Source organism: Dromiciops gliroides, chromosome 4 (assembly GCF_019393635.1).
Source record: "Dromiciops gliroides isolate mDroGli1 chromosome 4, mDroGli1.pri, whole genome shotgun sequence".
NCBI classification, from domain to species: Eukaryota; Metazoa; Chordata; class Mammalia; order Microbiotheria; family Microbiotheriidae; genus Dromiciops; species Dromiciops gliroides.
Window position 1 is genome coordinate 166,506,479 of NC_057864.1, and position 19,655 is coordinate 166,526,133.

The 19,655-nt window shown below is 37.9% G+C and overlaps 1 protein-coding gene across 1 annotated transcript; it reads left to right on the forward strand.

Annotated features, from left to right (window-relative positions):
* The first annotated feature begins 1,040 nt into the window (after positions 1–1,040).
* RNFT1 (ring finger protein, transmembrane 1) lies at positions 1,041–14,156 on the forward strand. Its single transcript, XM_044005075.1, has 9 exons — positions 1,041–1,211; positions 3,231–3,673; positions 3,935–4,011; positions 5,378–5,478; positions 5,984–6,137; positions 7,374–7,535; positions 8,418–8,483; positions 10,811–10,912; positions 11,452–14,156. The coding sequence occupies exons 2-9, from the start codon at positions 3,286–3,288 to the stop codon at positions 11,584–11,586; spliced, it is 1,185 nt and encodes a 394-aa protein (XP_043861010.1). The 5' UTR covers positions 1,041–1,211; positions 3,231–3,285; the 3' UTR covers positions 11,587–14,156.
* The last annotated feature ends 5,499 nt before the right edge of the window (positions 14,157–19,655 follow it).

The following is a 19,655-nucleotide window of genomic DNA, read 5'->3' on the forward strand; positions in this document are numbered from 1 at the left end:
ATGTAAACCGATCCTTTTACACAATAACTGGGAGTAAACTGGGGAATCATTGGAAATTGACAAAGATTGGTTAGTCCCAGGCAATGCACTGGCCTGGGAATGGGGAATAGGTGGGGATCAGTCAGTTCTCAGTAAATTTGTAGTTATCAAGGGGAGGAGTCACTTCTTAGATCATTTATATTTCTAACGTGGGATGGAGGACGGTTGGCCTCAGAGCCTGGAAGGCCTGGGTTCAAATTCTGCCTCTGACTTGCACTGGTGCCTGGTAAAGTCACTAAACCTCTCAGGGCTGCGGGTAACTCGTGGCAAGAGAGGTGCCGCACAACCCGCCCTGGTGGAATTTCTTCATCCGGTATAAACCTCGGTTCCTAACTTTATCTAGTCCAGTCGTTTGCAATCCGAAATGCACGATCTTCGTGGATCCCCGCGGGGTAAGAGCCGGGGCCGCCGGAAAGACTGCTCCGCCTCAGTGGGGCCCAGACCGGCTAGGCCTCCCACACCCTAGCCCGCCTCAGTGCGGAAGCTCTGGGGCCGAGGAAGTGGCGAGCTGTACCCAGGGCTCGGGTCCGAGCGGAAGCGGCAGATCCCGGGAGCCTCGTCAAGGGCCCTACTAGGGTCAGAGCCTACCTCCGTACGGCAGCCACCAGAACCCCCGCCCGGGATACGGAAGCTTCGGAGCCGCGTCACCCCATAGCAACAAGCCCCTCCCTCTGCCGTCGCGTCAGAGTGGGCGAGTCTGTAGCCCTCGGTCCCCATGACCCACTTTGGTATTCGAATCTCAGAGTATCTGCTTTTACCGCGAGGGGGCGGTTATTTATTGTTTGATTTAAATAGCTTGGAAGGGGGCAGGGCAATAAGGCCTTCGTCTCCTCTCCTCTCCACCCCAACCCCACCCCCTCGCCTGACCACCTGGAGTCCTCCACCGCGCTCCCTTTCTCCGCCTCCCCAACCCCTCCTTCCTGGGACGTCCCGCAGCGTGGCTATCGTAGGCGCGCGCGCGGCCCTCACGTTCCGGGAGCGCGCGCGCCGCCACCGCCGCTTCCTCAGGTCTGGCGTAGGCAGTGTCAGTCGTTGGCTGCGGGAGGGCGGCGGTGATGACGGCCGGGCGTGACGGGTCCGCCGCGGCAGCACCTCCTCCTTCTCCTCCTGCCGCCGCCGCCGCCGCCGCCGCTGCCACCGCCACCAAGGCCTCGTCAGACTCATCATGAGAGGTGAGTTCCGGGCGGGCGGGGCCCGGGGCTGGGGTTCCCGAGGCTTCCCTCAGGCTGGAGCCCTGGAGGGAGGGAGGAAGGGAAGGGCTTACCTTGTCACCCTTCCCTCCTCAATAGATTCCAGGGGCTCCCTGTTAACGAACAGAATCCGACGTAAAATGCTCAGCTTGGCTTTGAGAGCCCTTCATAACCCGTTCCCCTCCCCACCTTTCCAGTCTTCGCTCCTTAGGTCCCCTCCCCCCACCCTCTTCCATCCTGACCCTGACCTCAAGGCTCCGAACGCCAGACTTCATCTCCCGACTCCGGGCTTTTGCACGAGCTGTCTCCCGTGCCCCGGAATCCTCGTCCACCCCTTCTCTGCCTTTTGGCTTCCCTGGTTTCAAGTCTCAGCTAAATCCCACCTTTCCCGGGCACTCCTGTATTTCTAGTGCTGTTCTTCTGTTGATTATTTCCAGTCTATCCAGTATATAAGCCTGTTTGTACATAGTGGTTTGCATGTTGTCTCCCCTTTTAGATTGTGAACTCCTCAAGGACAAGAACTGTCTTTGGCCTTTCTTTTTGTATTGTCAGCATTTTTCACAGTGCCTGGTACATAGTAGGAGCTTAATAAATGTTTGTTGACTGATCTCTGAGGGCAGGAGCTGTTTTGCCCTTCTTTGTATCCCCAGCGTTAAGCGAAGTTTCTGGCACATAGTGGGAGCTTAATAGTCAGTCCTTGACTGAAGCTGGCTACTCGTGCAGAGGAGCCCTCCCCTTTCTGCCCCGGTTCCCCTCTCACTTGGGGCCGTATCTGTTTAAGGGCCAGAGTCAGGAAGATTTCCTTCCATCACCCCCAGCTCCTTCCCATGGAGGACGGCGAGTTGTTCAAGCCAGGGCCTCTGGATCCCCGACGACTTTTTGTCAGCTTCGTTGGAAGGTGCTCCTCCCCTTGTGCCCACGGCACTTTTTTTTTTACGGGTACAGTTTGTCATTTTACTCCCTTCAAACGAAGGTTGACCTGGCAGTTAATCTGTGGCTGTCAACAAGTGGCTTTTTAATGAACTGTTAATAGTCATTTAGCTGCATTCTCTTAAAAAAAATAAATAGTGCTTTGCTGTTGACTGCAGCATTAATTATGGGTAATCATGCAGCATTATTTGGCCCGGTCTTCCAGAAGGCTGCACGGGTAGAACTATAACTAAACTGAGCACCAGGTTTACCCTTTTATGGGTTATATTTATTTACCATCATGATGCTAATTAAAGGAATTCTTTTCTCTATTTTTCCTCGAAACGCCAGGTGTTTTTGCAAATACTTCATCACTTGCCTTCTTAATGGTCTAGTGAGATATATTTTAGATGATACTGTTCCAGAATTACATATTAGCAAACTAAGGTATCGAAAACTAATATAGTAAGAAGCAGAATTGTTACTATAATTGAACTCTTTTCTGTCAGCATTTGTTGGGCATCCATCCTAATAGATTTAGCCTACTGCCACTGGCTCCTAATAGGACTGGTTTGTTTTTAATTCAGTCATTTTCAGTCATCTGAATTTTCATGACCGTATTTGGGATTTTCTTGGCAAAGATACTGGAGAGGTTTGGCATTCCTTCTCCAGCTTATTTTACAGATGAGGAACTGAGGCAAACAGGGTTAAGTGACTTGCCCAAGGTCACACAGCTAAGTGTCAGAGGCCAGAATATGAATCAAGGTTTTCCTGACTCCAGGCTTGGTGCTTTATTCACTCCTCCACCCAGCTGCCCTGTATTCTAAACTTCATGTTTGCACAAGAATTTTTGCTGTAGGGAGTTCATATAAGAGAATGTTGTGGTAATAGATCTTTATTAATAAGGAAGGAATGGGGATCTAGTAACAAGTGATGTAAACCTGCAATACTAAGAGGGGTATACCTACCTTCTGTGGTAGTTGGTTCTGGCAAATAAAAATCGCTACTGGACAGTATATTGTCTTCTCTGTTTAATAGTTCTCATCCCAATGTATTAAAAGGTCTTTTTTTTTTTTTTTACTATTTACTTAGGAGACATAACCCTCAAACAAATAAATCTGGATCAGAGTAAAAGCAGTCCAAGGCCATGCAAGCCAGCTGTAATCACCTTCACAATCTGCCAGGAACTGGAGGCAGTGAGACTGCCCATACTGTAAGAATGACTGGTGAAGGTTCTTGCCATCATCCTGGAGACATTCACATACAGATAAGCTCTGTACCTGGAGAGTGTGGTGAAAGTCCAAGCCCTAGAAACTTAAGATCTGGTTCCCAAAGCAATACTCAGGGCTGCATACATAGTCGATTAAGGAGTCATTCACACAATGAAGCAAGGCAACCTGATGACAGTACCATGGAGCCAGGAGAAAATGGCAGCAGCTCTATCTCTGAGTTTCGCTATCTCTTCCATTGGTTGCAGAAAAGTCTTCCATATATTTTGATTTTGTGTGTCAAACTTGTAATGCAGCATATAACAGGTATAACAATGATTTTAAATAACTTCTATTGCTAAATTAATTTCATTAATTTAATTTGTTTACTGGATAATTTAACATTCATTTCAGTTATTTTTGTTAGCTTTTACAAAGTGGTATACTTTGTTTTAATTTGTCTTAGCTTTCCATAGTCCATTGCTAGCTTGAATACTTTTTGGAGGTTGAACGTTTCATTTTGCTATCTTAAAACTCCTGTTTGGTTTTTTTTTTTCTTCCAAATAACTGGCACTTATTTTCTAACAGGCATTTCTCTTGGAATTGGGCTGCTAACAACTTTTATGTATGCAAACAAAAGCATTGTAAATCAGGTTTTTCTAAGAGTAAGTACAATATTTAGCAATTAAACATCTTTTTGAAACACCAAATTTCTCTAGATTTTCATGCTAACTTTCGAGAGAAATGGGAAGACTAGATCATGTTAATTTGGCAGACAAATGTATGCAGTGACATTCATAAGGTTTCATTCTCAACCACATTACATGGATAATTTGCCTATCCTTATGTCACATTTCCTCATCTGATCTGAGAAGAGTGTGGCTGGAATCCTGATAGTAGAGGAATGCTTGATGAATGAAGCTTTTTAAGTTTTAAAAAATAACTCTTAACCTCCTAGAAGGTATTTCTAGGTTAACTGGGCAAGTGCCTTTGTTCTGTGAGCCAGTTTGACATATTTATATTAATATAACTAACCATAAAACACTTTGCCAGATACACTACTTATTGTTTTAGGATGGCATTGGGTCTGGGAGAAATATGTTGAACTTTTATTGGTCTTTCCAATTTAAAAAAACCTAATAAGTGTATCATAACATAATTGGTGAAATAGATAATTGCTTAGAAAGTATGTCCCCATATTAATCTATGGAAAGATAGAATTGACTGAATTTCTTTCTTTCTTTTTTTTTTTTTTTAGTGAGGCAATTGGGGTTAAGTGACTTGCCCAGGGTCACACAGCTAGTGAGTGTTAAGTGTCTGCGGCCGGATTTGAACTCAGGTCCTCCTGACTCCAGGGCCGGTGCTCTATCCCCTGCACCACCTAGCTGCCCTGACTGAATTTCATTTTAAGGCAGCTTGCCAAATATGCATTTCAGTTATGGCTCACAGGCAAAAACTGGTCCTTTGTCAGTTTGGCAAAGACAACTGCAAGTGCAAAAAAATATAGCTCCACATAAGACTCACCTAATAAGGCAAATTTAAAACTTTTTAAAATTTAAGATGAGCCAATCCATTTAGTTAATTTGTAAAATATTTTCAAGTTAACAGTGACTTAGAGACTATTTGAATTTAAGGCTCAATTAAAATATTAGCATTTTTTTAAACTAGGTTCCTTTTTGAAGCCCTAGTCCAAGTGGAACTTGTTTGTTTTTTGTACTTGGCCAGAAGTCAGTTTGTGTGGTCTGACCTACTTGAAAATAGGCTTTAAGACATGGGTTTTTGTTTTTTATCCTGAGGAAAACCTGTATTAGCAAGATTTGTCTTAAAATAAATTTATTGCTTTACTAAAAACTAAATTACAAGTGATAGTGACTAGAATAGAAATGAACAAGATGTTCTCTATACTTAATGTAAATCACTCCATAAAAATAACTTCAAAAATCTGGAATTGACTTAGATTTAATATTACTAATATGCATTTAAATTCTGAAAAAATTCAGTTATAAATTATAAAATTGTTTTATTTTACAGGAAAGGTGCTCAAAGGTACAGTGCGCTTGTTTACTGGTATTCTTAGCAGGATCTTCCGTTCTTTTGTATTATACCTTTCGGTCTCAATCACTTTATTACAGGTAATTGGAGCACATGTCTCATTTTCATGCATGTTAGTACCTACTGAAAACTTGTCTTTTAGGTGTCAACAAGAACTTATAGGCTGCTTTCCAGGTATCATATGGGATTTAGAACACTTAGAGACTTCCCACCAGAGGGCACTTTGTGATCTGTTACAACATAGAATTGAGGTAGAAGACAGAATTGTTGGCTTTAGTCATATCCTAAGCTTAAATACAGTGGTATCCAGGTTGCATAGTAGTGGAATTAGTAGAAAATATTTCAGCAGGTTAGCTTCTGAGATTATATCAAAAAGTGATGCCAAACATTCATTTTAAAGATTCCTGTTAAGGAATCTAAATTTTTAATTATTGTTCTTCTGAATTAAAATTTGAGATTATTGTATTTTTAGATTATTTTTATTCTATATAAATGAAATGTGGTGTTTGTTTTTTAACCAGATTTTTTTAAAAATACAGTAACATTTTTGTCTTCAATAATAACTTGATGCATTTCTTTTGGTAGCTTAATCTTTTTAAATCCTACTTTGGATTTTTTGAGCTTCTGGGAGGTACTCTGGATTGTGGGGATTACAGACTTCATCCTTAAATTCCTCTTCATGGGCTTCAAATGCCTTATTTTGTTGGTGCCTTCTTTTGTGATGTCTTTTAAATCCAAGGTAAGAAAGTGACTTCTGTGCATATGGGGAAAATTTTTTTTAACAATGTTAAAAAGGATTGGATTTAATTTAAAGGCCTCCCTCCTGCAATAATTTCTTTAATTAAAAAGCATAAAATATGAAAAACCTAATAGATTCACCTCATTTATCTGAATGTGAAGTCTTTATTTTGTGGATTGTTTTGTAGCAATTTTCATTTCTGGCTGCCTCCTCTACTAGCTGAGATTTGTTTAGAAAATGCAAACTAAATATTAGGCTAACAAAGCCATAAAGGAATAATGTCTACTACAAAGAAAAGGAGGCCTAAAGTCAAATGCAGATTGAAATTTAGGGGATTTTAGGTTTTCTCTCTAGAGTTGTCAATTGATGTTTGTGATCTTTTAGTAAAATCTTAAGTCAGAAAAAAGGAGTAATTGAAACTTTTCTGAGTTTTTTTTTCATTTCTTTCATTTCTAAGTTTATTGATAATTCCAAGTTTTAAATACTTCTCAGGTGAAGATATTCATGATAAAATTTAACATAGAGTTAGACAATCTACACAATCATACAAGTTTTATTGATTATTCTTAGTAGTATAATAGGAGAAGGCTGGGTTCCAGGGTTCCTGTCCTGGCTGTGGTACCATGTGTTCTTGAGCAGACAGCTTCTGGGCCTGAATTCTCATTTGTAAAATCAGAGTGGGAGCAGAGGGGTTTGAATGTGTGATCTATTCCAACTCTAGATAATTCTGTGAAGTCTTATGATGATGAGATTTAGGATTTGACAATGATTAGTTTGTCTTCCTGTCTAATCATTATCTTGATTACATTGTATTTAAAATTGAGTTACATTTTATGCCTTCTTGATCCACTTTCTTAAAATTACTGTTTTGAAGTAAACAAATTGCCAGGCTATGATTATAAACTGACGTATTGGAGTCAATGTCTATTAAATTTCTTGGGTCATTCTGTGGACTTTTGTACTGTTTATAGGAAGCAGTGGGAAGAGTACTGGATAGGGATCTGGATACATGGGTTCAGGTCCCTGTTCTACTCCTTAATTGCCTATGTGACCATGAGCATGACTTTTCACCTCTTGGCCTCCTTATTTCCTGATCTGAGAAATGAGGGGATTAGACTAAATGACCTTTACTGACCCTTCAGGCTCTAAATCTAAGCCCTTATGATGTATAGAGCTATATATAAAGCTATGTACTTAAAGCTCATTGTGAATTTATGTGTTTCCTCTCTTCTTTAGGGCTATTGGTATATGCTCATAGAAGAATTATGCCAGTATTATCGAACTTTTGTTCCTATTCCAGTTTGGTTTCGTTACCTTGTTAGCTATGGGGAGTTAGGAGGCAGTGTAACAGGATGGAGTCTTGGGATTCTGCTGGGTCTACTCTACCTCATTCTGAAAGTATGTAATATTTAACTTGCCTTTGATAAGTTTACCAAAGTCTTGTAGAAATATTTCTGGAGAGTGATCATTGATTGGGGTGATAGCTGGGGTTCAGACTCTGTTACTGACTAAACCACAGGCAAATCACTTAACCTTGTTGAGCCTCAGTGTTCTCATCTGTAAAAAGGGGATATAAATGTAAGGTAATTAGTTTAATAATTGAGTGTGAAAAGGTAGAAATTATACATGTTACTTGAGGGCGCTCTATACTTTAGAGTGCTCCACCACTATGGTGAAGTAATAGTAAATATTAATACATGCAAAAAGCCAAACTGCACATTTCTCTTTTTGGCTTTTGACATCATCATGTTAATTTTTAACTACTACAAGATTACAGAGGTATGAAGGATAGAGTTATAAGGTGAAGTAGGAAGCAGCAGGTAAGAAAGTTGCATATTTTTGATTTGTCATTTTATTTTATTTTTCTGAAACAATTGGGGTTAAGTGACTTGCCCAGGGTCACACAGCTAGTAAGTGTCAAGTGTCTGAGGCTGGATTTAAACTCAGGTCCTCCTGACTCCAGGGCTGGTGCTCTATCCAGTGATCTGTCATTTTAGATTTCAGTTGACCTTAAGTTGGACCATACCAACTTGACAAAGAGTTGTTTAAACTCTAGATTTAGTAAATATTCAGTGAATGAAATTGAAATCAAATTTCATAAACGGTCTTAATTTGGAATTAAAAGAATCTTTGGCACATTTTTTTGGAAACTGATATAGGATTTAAACTATTGGATTTTGAACTAGATGGTTTTGGGAAGGTCCTCACAGCACTGAAAATTAAATTAAAGCTTGGAAAGATGTAGCTCTTTGCACTAAACACACTTATTCTCTATTTCAGCTTCTAGACTTTTGGGGGCATCTGAGGACTTTCAGGCGGGCTTTACGAATATTTTTAACACGACCAGTAAGTATTACATTTTCTAGCTACAGAAAAACTTTACTTCCTTTCCCCTTTTTTGTTTGTCATTGGAACTATGATAGAAAATGGTTTTCTTTACGCAGTCAGCAAGAATTTATTAAGCACAAGCACTAGGGATAGAAAGGCAAAAACATGGTTCCTGTCTTCAAGGAGTTTGTTCTAATGGAGGAGACAACATGCAAGTAACTGTACATACAAGATATATACAGTGAACATGGTAGGTAATCTCAGAAGAAAGGCACAAGGACTGGGAGAGAGCAGAACACCTCTTCCTAGTAAGACAATGAGTCTTACAGGAAGCCAGGAGACAGGTGAGGATGGGGAGAGCATTCCAGGTGTGGAGTACAGCAGGAATTGGGAGATGAGTGTGTGGCAATTATGCAAAAAAGCCAGTATTGCTGCATTGCAGAGCACATGGAAGGGAATAAAGTATAAAAAGATGGGTCAGTACGGACCAGTGCCTGAAGGGCTTTAAATGCTAAACAAAGAACCTTATATTTGATCCCAAAGGTAATAAGGAGCCACTGAAATGTGTTGAATAGTTATATTGTGAAATTAATGTTTTAGGGAAATCATTTTGGGAGCTGAGTGGAGGATGGATTGGAGGAGGTAAGATTGGAGGCAAGGAGAAGGTTATTTCCATAATCAAGGCAAGAAGTGTGAAGAAAATGGGCCTGTACCAAGCTGGCATCTGTGTGAATGGAGAGAAAGGGATATATACCAGAGAGGATAAAGGTAGAAATGACAAGACTCAGCATCAGATTGGCTAAGTCTAGTGTGAGAGAGAGGAGGATGACACTGAGGTTGTAGGTGGGTGACTAAGATGATGGTGCCTTCAGTGGTAATAGGAAGGTTTGGATGAGGAGGGGATTTGAAAGTGAAAATTCCATTTGGGGCACATTAAGTTTGATAAGTCTCCAGAAATTTGAAATAACCAATAGGTAAGTGGTGATAAGAAACATTAAGGCTGGTGTGTTGTTGTTTTTTGTTTGGTTTTTTTGGTGAGGCAATTGGGGTTAAGTGACTTGCCCAGGGTCACACAACTAGTGTCAAGTGACTGAGGTCGGATTTGAACTCAGGTCCTTCTGATTCCAGGGCCACTGTTCTATCCACTGCGCCACCTAGCTGCCCAGAGGCTGGTGTGGTTTTTTTAAGTATTTTATTATTTTCCAGTTACATGTAAGGATAGTTTTCCACATGTGTTTTTTCATAGGATTTGTTTGTTCGTTTGGTTGGTTGGTTTTTGCAGGCAATGGGGGTTAAGTGACTTGCCCAGGGTCACACAGCTAGTAAGTGTCAAGTGTCTGAGGCCAGATTTGAACTCAGGAACTCCTGAATCCAGGGCCGGTGCTTTAACCACTGCGCCATCTAGCTGGCCCTAGGCTGGTGTGTTTTGATGAACACCTTTCACAACTGGATGGTGTTACAATGCATGTGCATTTCTAATAGGCTTGTATTAAAAAAGTAAAAATTTAGCAGTGAAGTTCTGTGCTATATACATTTTTAAATGGATCTCTCAAGGATAAAGCTTATATATGCCTAGATAAAAAAGAGCTACAGTAGAACTTATAGACAGTGCAGTCGACTTTTTTGAAAACAGTGCCCGAAGACATGAAAACTGCATGTCTTACCCTTCTTTGCAGAGGTGGAGGACTCTATGTGTGGAGCATTGCATATCCTGTCAGATTTGGTTAATGTGTTTAGTTTTGCTGAGTTTCTCCCCATTAGCTGAAGTATTTGCCCTGAAAATGAAGTTAAGGGTTTTCAAGGATTTATTAGTGTTACTAGTTTTATGAGCTTTTGTTTCCCTTTCTAAATCTGCTGCTAGCCTCATGCCAACTCTATTAATTCCCAGTTAGTTCCCGCTAGTATAAGATCAAACATTCTTTCCCTTTGTAATTATTTTATCTTCACAACAGTGATCTGAGGTAGGTATTATCATCCCCATTTTATAGATAAATACACTGAGGCCCATAGAGGTTAATTGACTTACCCAGGGTCACACAGCTATTAAGTGTCTGAGATAAAATTCAAACTCAGATCTTCCTGCCTCCAATTTTATATATGAAAATCTCGTTGTAAAATTTCCCCTACTCAAGTAGTGATTCCCTGCCCCCTGTTGTGTGATTTCACTACTTTCTGCCCTTTGGATATATCCTTTGGAGGTTTGTGCCAAATAGAAAAAGTCTGATTCTAGGAAGACTGCTAAAACTTTGAACATTATGTGTATATTTTAGGGGAAAAGGAATGGAAGAACAAAAACTTTGAAACTTAAGGAATATTAATGACAAAATTTCTTATTTTTTTTTAAGAGTTATGGGGTCACAGCCTCCAAGAGACAGTGTTCAGAAGCTGATGATCTTTGTTCTATCTGTCAGGCTGAATTCCAGAAGCCTATCCTTCTCATCTGTCAGGTAATTATAAATAAGTTGCCTCTTAAAACCATGCAGGCCTCCCTACCCCAACCCCCTACCAATACTTAGTTCATGAAGATAATAGCAGGAATAGCATAGGAAGCCATTGAAACAGGCAAATTAAATTTGTGGAGCTGTAAATGAAAGCAATTTGGAAAATCCTGGGAAGAAATTCTATTTTTAGATTTTGAAATTGATTTAAATTGTCCCTTTGACAGTCCTGAAAGGTATCTATGCTTGGGCTAAAGTGTAATTTTAAAAGCATATATCTCACCATCATTAAGATTATTGTAATTTGAATTATTAAACTATCATGTGGCTGATGCTATAGGACACATTTAGTCAGGGGACTTATTCCTAGATCTGCCACTACATAGCGCTGTGATTGGAGAAGTTACAATTTCTAAGGGTTTCAAATTTGTATCCAAATTTAGGATCTAAATTGATCTGAAAATCCTATGAAATTTAATAGGCATTTATTATAAATGTTAGGTAGAATGTTTACCAAGTGTAAAAGCCAGTTCTTGCTTCCATTACAGCATATATTTTGTGAAGAGTGTATCACGTTATGGTTTAATAGAGAGAAAACATGTCCACTTTGCAGAACTGTTATTTCAGACCATGTAAACAAATGGAAAGATGGAGCCACTTCATCACATCTTCAGATTTATTAAATCTTGTCAACTACTACTTGGTGTTTATAGGATGCTGGTTTTCATTTGATGTTTGACTTAATGTGGGTACTGCTATAACTGAATTTTAAATGGCTTTCCAGTGTTTTTAGTTCAGAACTAACCATAAGCATCCAAATCAGACATTTTAGACTATTAGAAACAAGTTAAAGAAAATTCTGTCTACAGACATGAAATTAAGAATTAAATGGGTAAAAAGCAACCCTGTGTTATTTTGACTTTTCTTCTAATTCAGTATTGTTCAAATAACTTTTCTCTGTGTATTTAAAGATGTGTGTAATGATAAATTGTTTAGACATTCTTAGTATGTAGTTGGACAACTAGTAGTAGTTTATGTTGAGGAACTCAGGCATTGTTTCCTACTAGAAGCAAAATCTTATTTTTTCATGGTTTTAAGGTACATGTATATTAAATAATTCTAGCTTTTTAGAGAGCATTGACTTTTATAAACCCAATTCTGAATTATTCCTAGAATTCTTACAGCACCATAAGGCAAAGGCATTTCAATGTATTTTTCCTGTGTTGACTTTTAAGAATAATAGGAATAATTCCTATAAAATTTTATAAAATTTGTATTTTTAACATGTAAAATTCTAAATACTATATTTTGTCTAAATCAGATTTTCCAATTAAAAGGAACTGACATGGGAAGATATATTTTAACTGTATTGTTAACTGTCATTTTGACTAGCAATCAGTGAGAATAAACAAAATTTAAAAATTTTTGGTGGACCTTACATAAGCATGTTGCTGTCAACTTAAATGTTTATTATTTTACTTTTATCTAGTGCTATTGACCGTCTTACACAGTTACAATATAATTTGTTGGTTGTGAAGGATTTTTACTCAAAGATCACATTCCATCAACTTAACCTGAATCTAAAGGGATTCTTCATTACATATTTACATTGTCACAAAATTATTTAGTTTATTTTAATCTTCTAGCCATTTTTCTTTTTTATAGCACTAACCCTGTACAGATTCACTTTGGGGCTACTGTGCCCTTGAAAAATCAGGCATTCTTACGTTAGTAGTTACTATACAATTTCAACTTTGGGTTATTTATAACTTATGTTTTAGTTACACAAAGGCTGATAATTCCTTTCACTTAACTTGTTCGGTATATCAAAGGATATACTCCCTGAAGAGGATATATTCCCTGAAGAAATGGCATTGAAGTGTTATCAAATAAGTCAGATTTACATAAATGTAAAAATTGTCATCTTAATTTTCAATTAGTGGGATAATTCTCAGAGTCGGTTGTATTTTCATTATTCTTGGAAGAAAACAAAGAACCTATTAGAGAAGTTTCATGCAGAACAGACTTGTCTGAAAGGTTAACTTTTGTTATCAAATTATTTTCCCTTTGGTTTAAGCTTCATAAAAATCAGAAGAATTTTCTATTTTGTTGCTATAGATTCATGAGTTTTTATGATTTTTCTGTAAAAGCAGCACATCATATTGCATCGATGTATTTCAAAGGATAGATTTCTACTTTATTTTAAGTCAATTTTTCTGTAAATTCTTTAGTTTAAAAGCTTGTTAGGAAATGGGATTAAATCTTCCCCTGAAATTGTGTACTCGTTACTATTTAATTAGAGTTTGCACCCATGGTGTCTCTTAAATTGTAGTATGCCTTACTGGGCAGAGGAGCTTCCTTCTCCCTACAATTCCCCCTAGGAGTTTACTACAAGCTGGTAGGTGGTAGTCTCTGTCCTACTGGCTAAAGCTTTAGAGCTACCACTTTTTAAGAGCCAGTATTCTTCTGCATACTCCCGTCTGCCCCACTGATTAAAAATTGCTAATTAAGATTAGATTGGGCTGATGAAAGTACATCAACTAAATTATAAGTTCTTCGGGGAAGGGGGAGCAGGGACAGGCAATCGGGGGGGTTAAGTGACTTGCCTAGGGTCACACAGCTAATAAATGTCTGAGGCCTCATTTGAATTCAGGTCCTCCTGACACTTAAGATGAGTGCTCTATCCACTTCACCACCTAGCTGCCCCCTAGATCGCAGGTTCTTAGCCTGGGATCCATGAGCACGTTTTGAAAAGTATTCTGATAACTGTCTTTCAATATTATCAGTTTGCTTTGTAATCCTAGTATTTTATGCATTTAAAAACATTATTATGAGGAGGGGTCCAGAAGGGCCTGTGATGCTAAAATGGTTAAGAAGCCCTGGGATGGATTGTATTGATGGATTACTTACAGGTAGGAGATATACATCAATAGTTGAAAAGTTTATACTATTGTTATTCTAATTCTCAATTTCTGCCTGAAATGCCCTCTTCCCTTGTCAGATTACTACTTATACCTCAAATAATGCCTTACCTTAGCACCACTACTGCCCTCTTCCTTCAGCAATTATTGTCCCCTTTGAAATACACAGTTTGTGCTACCTTGTATATTGTTTTGTTATATAGTTATTTGTGTCTCAGCCCATTCCTAGACTGTAAGCTCTTTGAGGGCAGGGACTGTGCCTTATCTAAACTGCTTGGAATGTAGTAGCTCAGTGCTATTACACAGGTGACTAATAAATGTTTGAATCTGAAGCCAGTTTGGGACTAAAAAAAATTTGAACAGCACATGATTTAATGTTGTCTTAACTTTTCCTCATTTAGAAGCATCACTACAGCAACATACTGTAAGCAACTAACGTCCAAATCACTTCAGCTCTATTTAAGATGAACTCCTGACAATTAGAATCCATACCTATACTTATATTGCTAAAACAACTGTCAAAAGAGAATGGATGGGACACAGGACCATAAACACACTAGTGAAGTAAAGGGTAGCCTTCTCTTAGGAGAATGTAAAGGTACAAAAGAACTGGAGCACATCCCCTGAAACAAAGCTTGCTTTGTCACACTTGTTCAGATACATCTTCTTTCTCAACACAAAAGTGTTATGAAGGGGCTCCGTTATTTCAGAAAAAGGTGTAATGTCAGTTTGAGAACAATTCAAAGCAAAGTATTAATTAAATCCCACTGCCGTAATGCAGCAGTCTCCCTCTGCAAGATGTCATGTGTGTAACCCTGGAAATCTTTATACTAAGACTAGTCAAGTTCCTTAGACAAGTACAGAAACTTGTCATTCTCTGTAGCTGTGGTTTGTCTCCTCTAGGTCTCATTCCCGTCCCATCTTATTTTTAACCTTATCTTTCTTGCATGACTCCTGGAATGGATTTCTAGCTAAAAATAATCTCTTCTTCCTCAAAACTTTACCATTTTGGACTTTTCACAAACTACTCTCTATTAGTTGTATAAATATATCCTCATTAATTGTAAACTCCTTGTATTTAGTCCTAGTACATTGCCTATCATAGACATTAAGTGTATTTTATCAGCCATTTTGTATTTTCTCAATGATTAACTCCTGAGTATTTTCAAAGGGTCTAAGTCAAAAGGAGGAGGAGTGGGTAGAGTGGGAGCTTTTATTTTTAAAGTCACTTTGCCCTTAAGCTGCAAGCTGTTTAAATCTCTCTCCTCTCTTTTCACTTTTCCCCCCAAATGCCTAACAAAACCCACCACCACCGACAAAAACACCGTAAAACTGAGAAACTTCTAGTCCTCAAAGTGGGTTAAGAAAGGAAGAGAAAATCCCTAGTAAAAAGTAGTAGCAATAAAAGGGAAACCAAAGGACATGAGAACCTGTGTAAAGACCAACTCTTCCTTAACTGACTCTCATTCGTTTCCTGCCCTTATTACAGTCCTTGTTCCAAGAATAGGATCATGTACTAGTGGCTAGGAACACTGCCAAAAAGTGGAGATATATTCTTTGGTTTCCTGAATTGGAACCCTGAATGTTTCCTCATAGAAATATTTTAATGCACATTGGTATTTAAGTAGATCTTTGTGCTTGACCTAACTACAGAAAGAATGGTACTTCTTTTAACTAGAGATTTGCCTATCAATAGTTTGTCCATAAATGTCATATGGTCTGTACTGGAGAGACTGAAGATAGAAGAACAGAAAAACCATTGGCCTTGGGGGTCCTGGTTTCAAATCCTACCTCTAAATTATTTACTGCTTGTGTGACTTTAGGCAAAGTCAGAACTTGGTTGGGCCTCAGTTTCTCTAGCTATGAAAAGTTAGACTATGTCCTCTGAGTTGGTTCCAGCTCTACAATCTATATGCCTAACCCAAAGCCTTCTAAACACTACTTGTACTTAAAACTAGGTACCTTAGGATGGCAGTGGTTTTATTTTAAAAAAAAAAAGAAGACAAGCAAACAATTCTATATCTACCACCCGTGATGGATTAACTTTCAACAGTATTGTTTATATGGATTGTGGTGGCAATTAGAACCAGAATTTTAATAAGTAGTTGCCTTTTCTTAGCAGAAAAGCCAGTTAATTTGAACAATCCATACATGCATAATAAGCCTAGGATTCTATATTAACCGTTTTTTTGTCCAATTTGAATATGTTCTAATTATTTCTAACTACGGACAATAAATAAAATGACTTCTAGTTCATGTTCATTCAAATTTGCATTTAATTGCTATTTACATCATTCATTCTGAAGTATATTTTATTACAGTAAACTAAAATACAAGATGAAAAGCAGAAAAGGTGTTACCCTCATACCACTCCTAGTAAGGCAGCTGAATAATTTATTCTGATAGATGGATGCAAAGCCAACTTGGGATAGCAGAAAAAGAACCATTGTAAAGAGCAAAACACAACATAGGTGAACCATCCCCTTAGATGTACAACCATATCCCTTTAAGAAAATTTGTGCTGTTATGTTATAAATTAAGACAAATGAAACAGTTCTGCATATACTTTCTCAATAAGAGAACATATGGATCCAAATACTTAGTATATTTTGTCTTTTTCCAGACTGCTAGTGACTACTGCTAATGGAAAAGGAGATTTGGATTTCAATGGTTATTCTTCACCACCACCCTTTTCCTACTCCCCACCCCCCACTCCTTGAGTTTAAATTTTAAATTTTAAATTTTTTTTTTTTAGTGAGGCAATTAGGGTTAAGTGACTTGCCCAGGGTCATACAGCTGATAAGTGTTAAGTGTCTGAGGTCAGATTTGAACTCAGGTACTCCAGACTCCGGGCCAGTGCTCTATCCACTGTGCCACCTAGCTGCCCCAATTTTTAAATTTTTTTTTTTTAGTGTCCTGGAGTTTAAATTTTTTAAAAATCACTTTTAAATATGGCATCAAAGAGCCAATCCTTCATAAATTCAATGTTGCTTATATATAAATAACCCTTAGGGCTATATAAAGAAATCTGAACTAGCAAACCACATGACTACAAATTCCCCTAAATACTGTGTCCTGTGTTAAATATGAAATTTGTAGCTTCACCATCTCTCTGTACATGATTTCCTTTCAGGCATATAACCATATATTAACCTAGAATTTAATAATAAAAGTTGACACTGTGGCATACAAAACATGCATCTTACCCCAGTTACTTAGAATTGGGGGGTGGAGGGGAAAGACACCAACAACTTATTAAGGATATATAAATTACCTTAATTGCAAGGAGTTCGGGAAGGCAAAAAGATACTTTCTAAAAATCTCAGTAATTTTTTCTAAAAAGTTCTGGTACATGTTAAAGATTTAATACTTTATATAGTTAAAGGGGGGGTGTAAACTGCTGAGATTAATAAAGCTACGACACTATAAATCTTATAAAATCAAATCAGCACATGAAGCTCAGTGATTATTACATTGTGGTTAAAAAACTTGTATTAAAAAAATTCTATAGTTGCTTTTTTAAAATAAAATTTGAAGTGACTAAAGAAAGCAATACATAAGCTCTTTTACATACTAGCACTTACCTGAAATAATCATAAACTAAATTGAAGCTCCTCCTAGAAAATTTAAGACTAATAATGACACTAAGCTTCAAACTACATTTGGATTTTTACAAATAAATATAGGATTCAATTCAACAAATTCTTTTAAAATGGATGTTTGTTGAATTGAATGGGATAAGCCATATTGCATAGGTGTGTGCTTGCTGTCTTTGACACCATGTTTTCACAGTCACGTCAGGGACATCCAGTATGATTTCTTAGCATGGAAGTTCACTTTTAATGGCCATTAAGCTGGAGATGAACACGCACTCGCGTGCGCGCACACACACACACACACACACACACACACACACACACACACACACACACACACACAAGTATGTCTTCTGGGTATATAGTTAAGACTACTTGTGTGAACAGAAAAAATAGGTTGCCATTAGTGTCACTTTATAAAGAAAACGATAAATCATGAATAGGATAGCTAGCCCATCACAGTGCAAATGTTCTTAGTAAGTAGGACTGGAGACTTTACAGGAAAAAAACATTACTAGAATTTGGTCAAGTACATGACAGTATGTTCATATGCTTGGGTAAAAGCAATAAAGTGTCAAAAGTTCAAAATAAAACCCCATCTGCCAACGCATATGACCATCACCGAGTTCTACATTTTTGCCAAAATGCAACAAATTAACCAAAAAACCAAAGGTGTTGCTACTGAAATTTGAGTTTTCTGTCCTGAACTATTATTGTCCAAGAACAATACTGGAAGTCTTAAAAAATACCTGCTGCAATACAAAAAATTTAAGAAAAAAGTGGAACTAGCAATCACTTCAGTTACTGTCACAACTGGAAAAAAATTACTTCTAAATCCTTTTTGGATACAGTGGCAGGATTTCACCTTGAGTTACCGAATTTAAACAAAGCAAATCTTGCCTTTTGCTGACTGGGTTTGATATGCATAAAGAATTTTATGGCTTGGATCCTATGCTCAAAAAGGTTTGGCATGAGCAGTGTCTATTTTAAAAAAATTCTTATGGTTGTGAAATATAAGTGACTTTGCATGAACTAAGGACAAGGACATGACAAAAGAGTGATGACAAACTGCAGTTGCATGGATCATCTGTTACACCAGTAGCACATGAGCACACACTCTGATAAGCTTTGCTGATATTCACCCTTTCATGAAACCAACTAAAATTATGGAAATGCTTTTCTTAAGGAAGGACATAATTTAAGGTAAAGGTACCTTTATTTTTATCCTTTGTACCTGTAAGTACAGAATTTATGACAATATTAAAACCAAGTTGTCATTGTAACATGTTTCCTAAATTAAGCCACTAATGGTCTCTTTACTGTGGAAGACATTCATCAAAAGGCCATCTAATACTTTTACAATCAAAAATGCTTAAGCCCCCAAACAGGAAAAAGCAGACTTTTTTCCACCCATTTTTAAACTGTTGAGGGAAAATGGAAATGGAGGGTAAACACCATACACAGTAAAAGAAATAAAAATTTAAGATCTTATCAGTTAGCTGTAATAAGATTACCTAAAACCTGGAGAGCAGACTCTTTCCCCAAAGTATCCCAGTCCCATTTTCCCTGACTCTGCCTGACCATCACTCTTTAGGGCATCACAGACTGACCACATTTAGTGTTTGAACCAAATATTGGTATAAGACTAGGTGGTGATTTTTTTCCAGTGAAATGCAGGCCCAGGATAAGGATGAAATACAGGACATAGAGTATATGTCTATCCCATGGCTTCCAGTTAAGCTTAAAACACAGCAGCACTGCCAGTGGAAATGACTGCATGGATCCATTTCTCCTAGGATTAGGAGTAGTACGACTAAGGAACCTTTAGCTCACCCCCCAGTCCCTCCAACGAGCCAAAGCTGTAGTTTACAATGATTCATTTACCATTTTATTATTTCACCAAAAGAAGAAACAGAAGTAATCTGACTTTCTTCACACCAACCAATCATTTTGCATTTTAAAGTTTGGGATGCTTTTCCATAATGAGCTGAATCAAAAATCTATTTTGAAAATATATATTTATATAAAAAAAAGATTCATTAAGTTTTTGCACAGTAAAACATCAATTGTTAAATTGTATTTCTTATCTTTGATTCACACTGCTGGAAACAAGTTTGACCAAGCTTGCATGCTAATTTGTCCTCATTTGCAAGTATAGGCATTTCATACTTTGCCAATGAAAGTTAACCTTTCTTGACACAATCATGACAACAGTGATTCTGAGGCAACATCCTA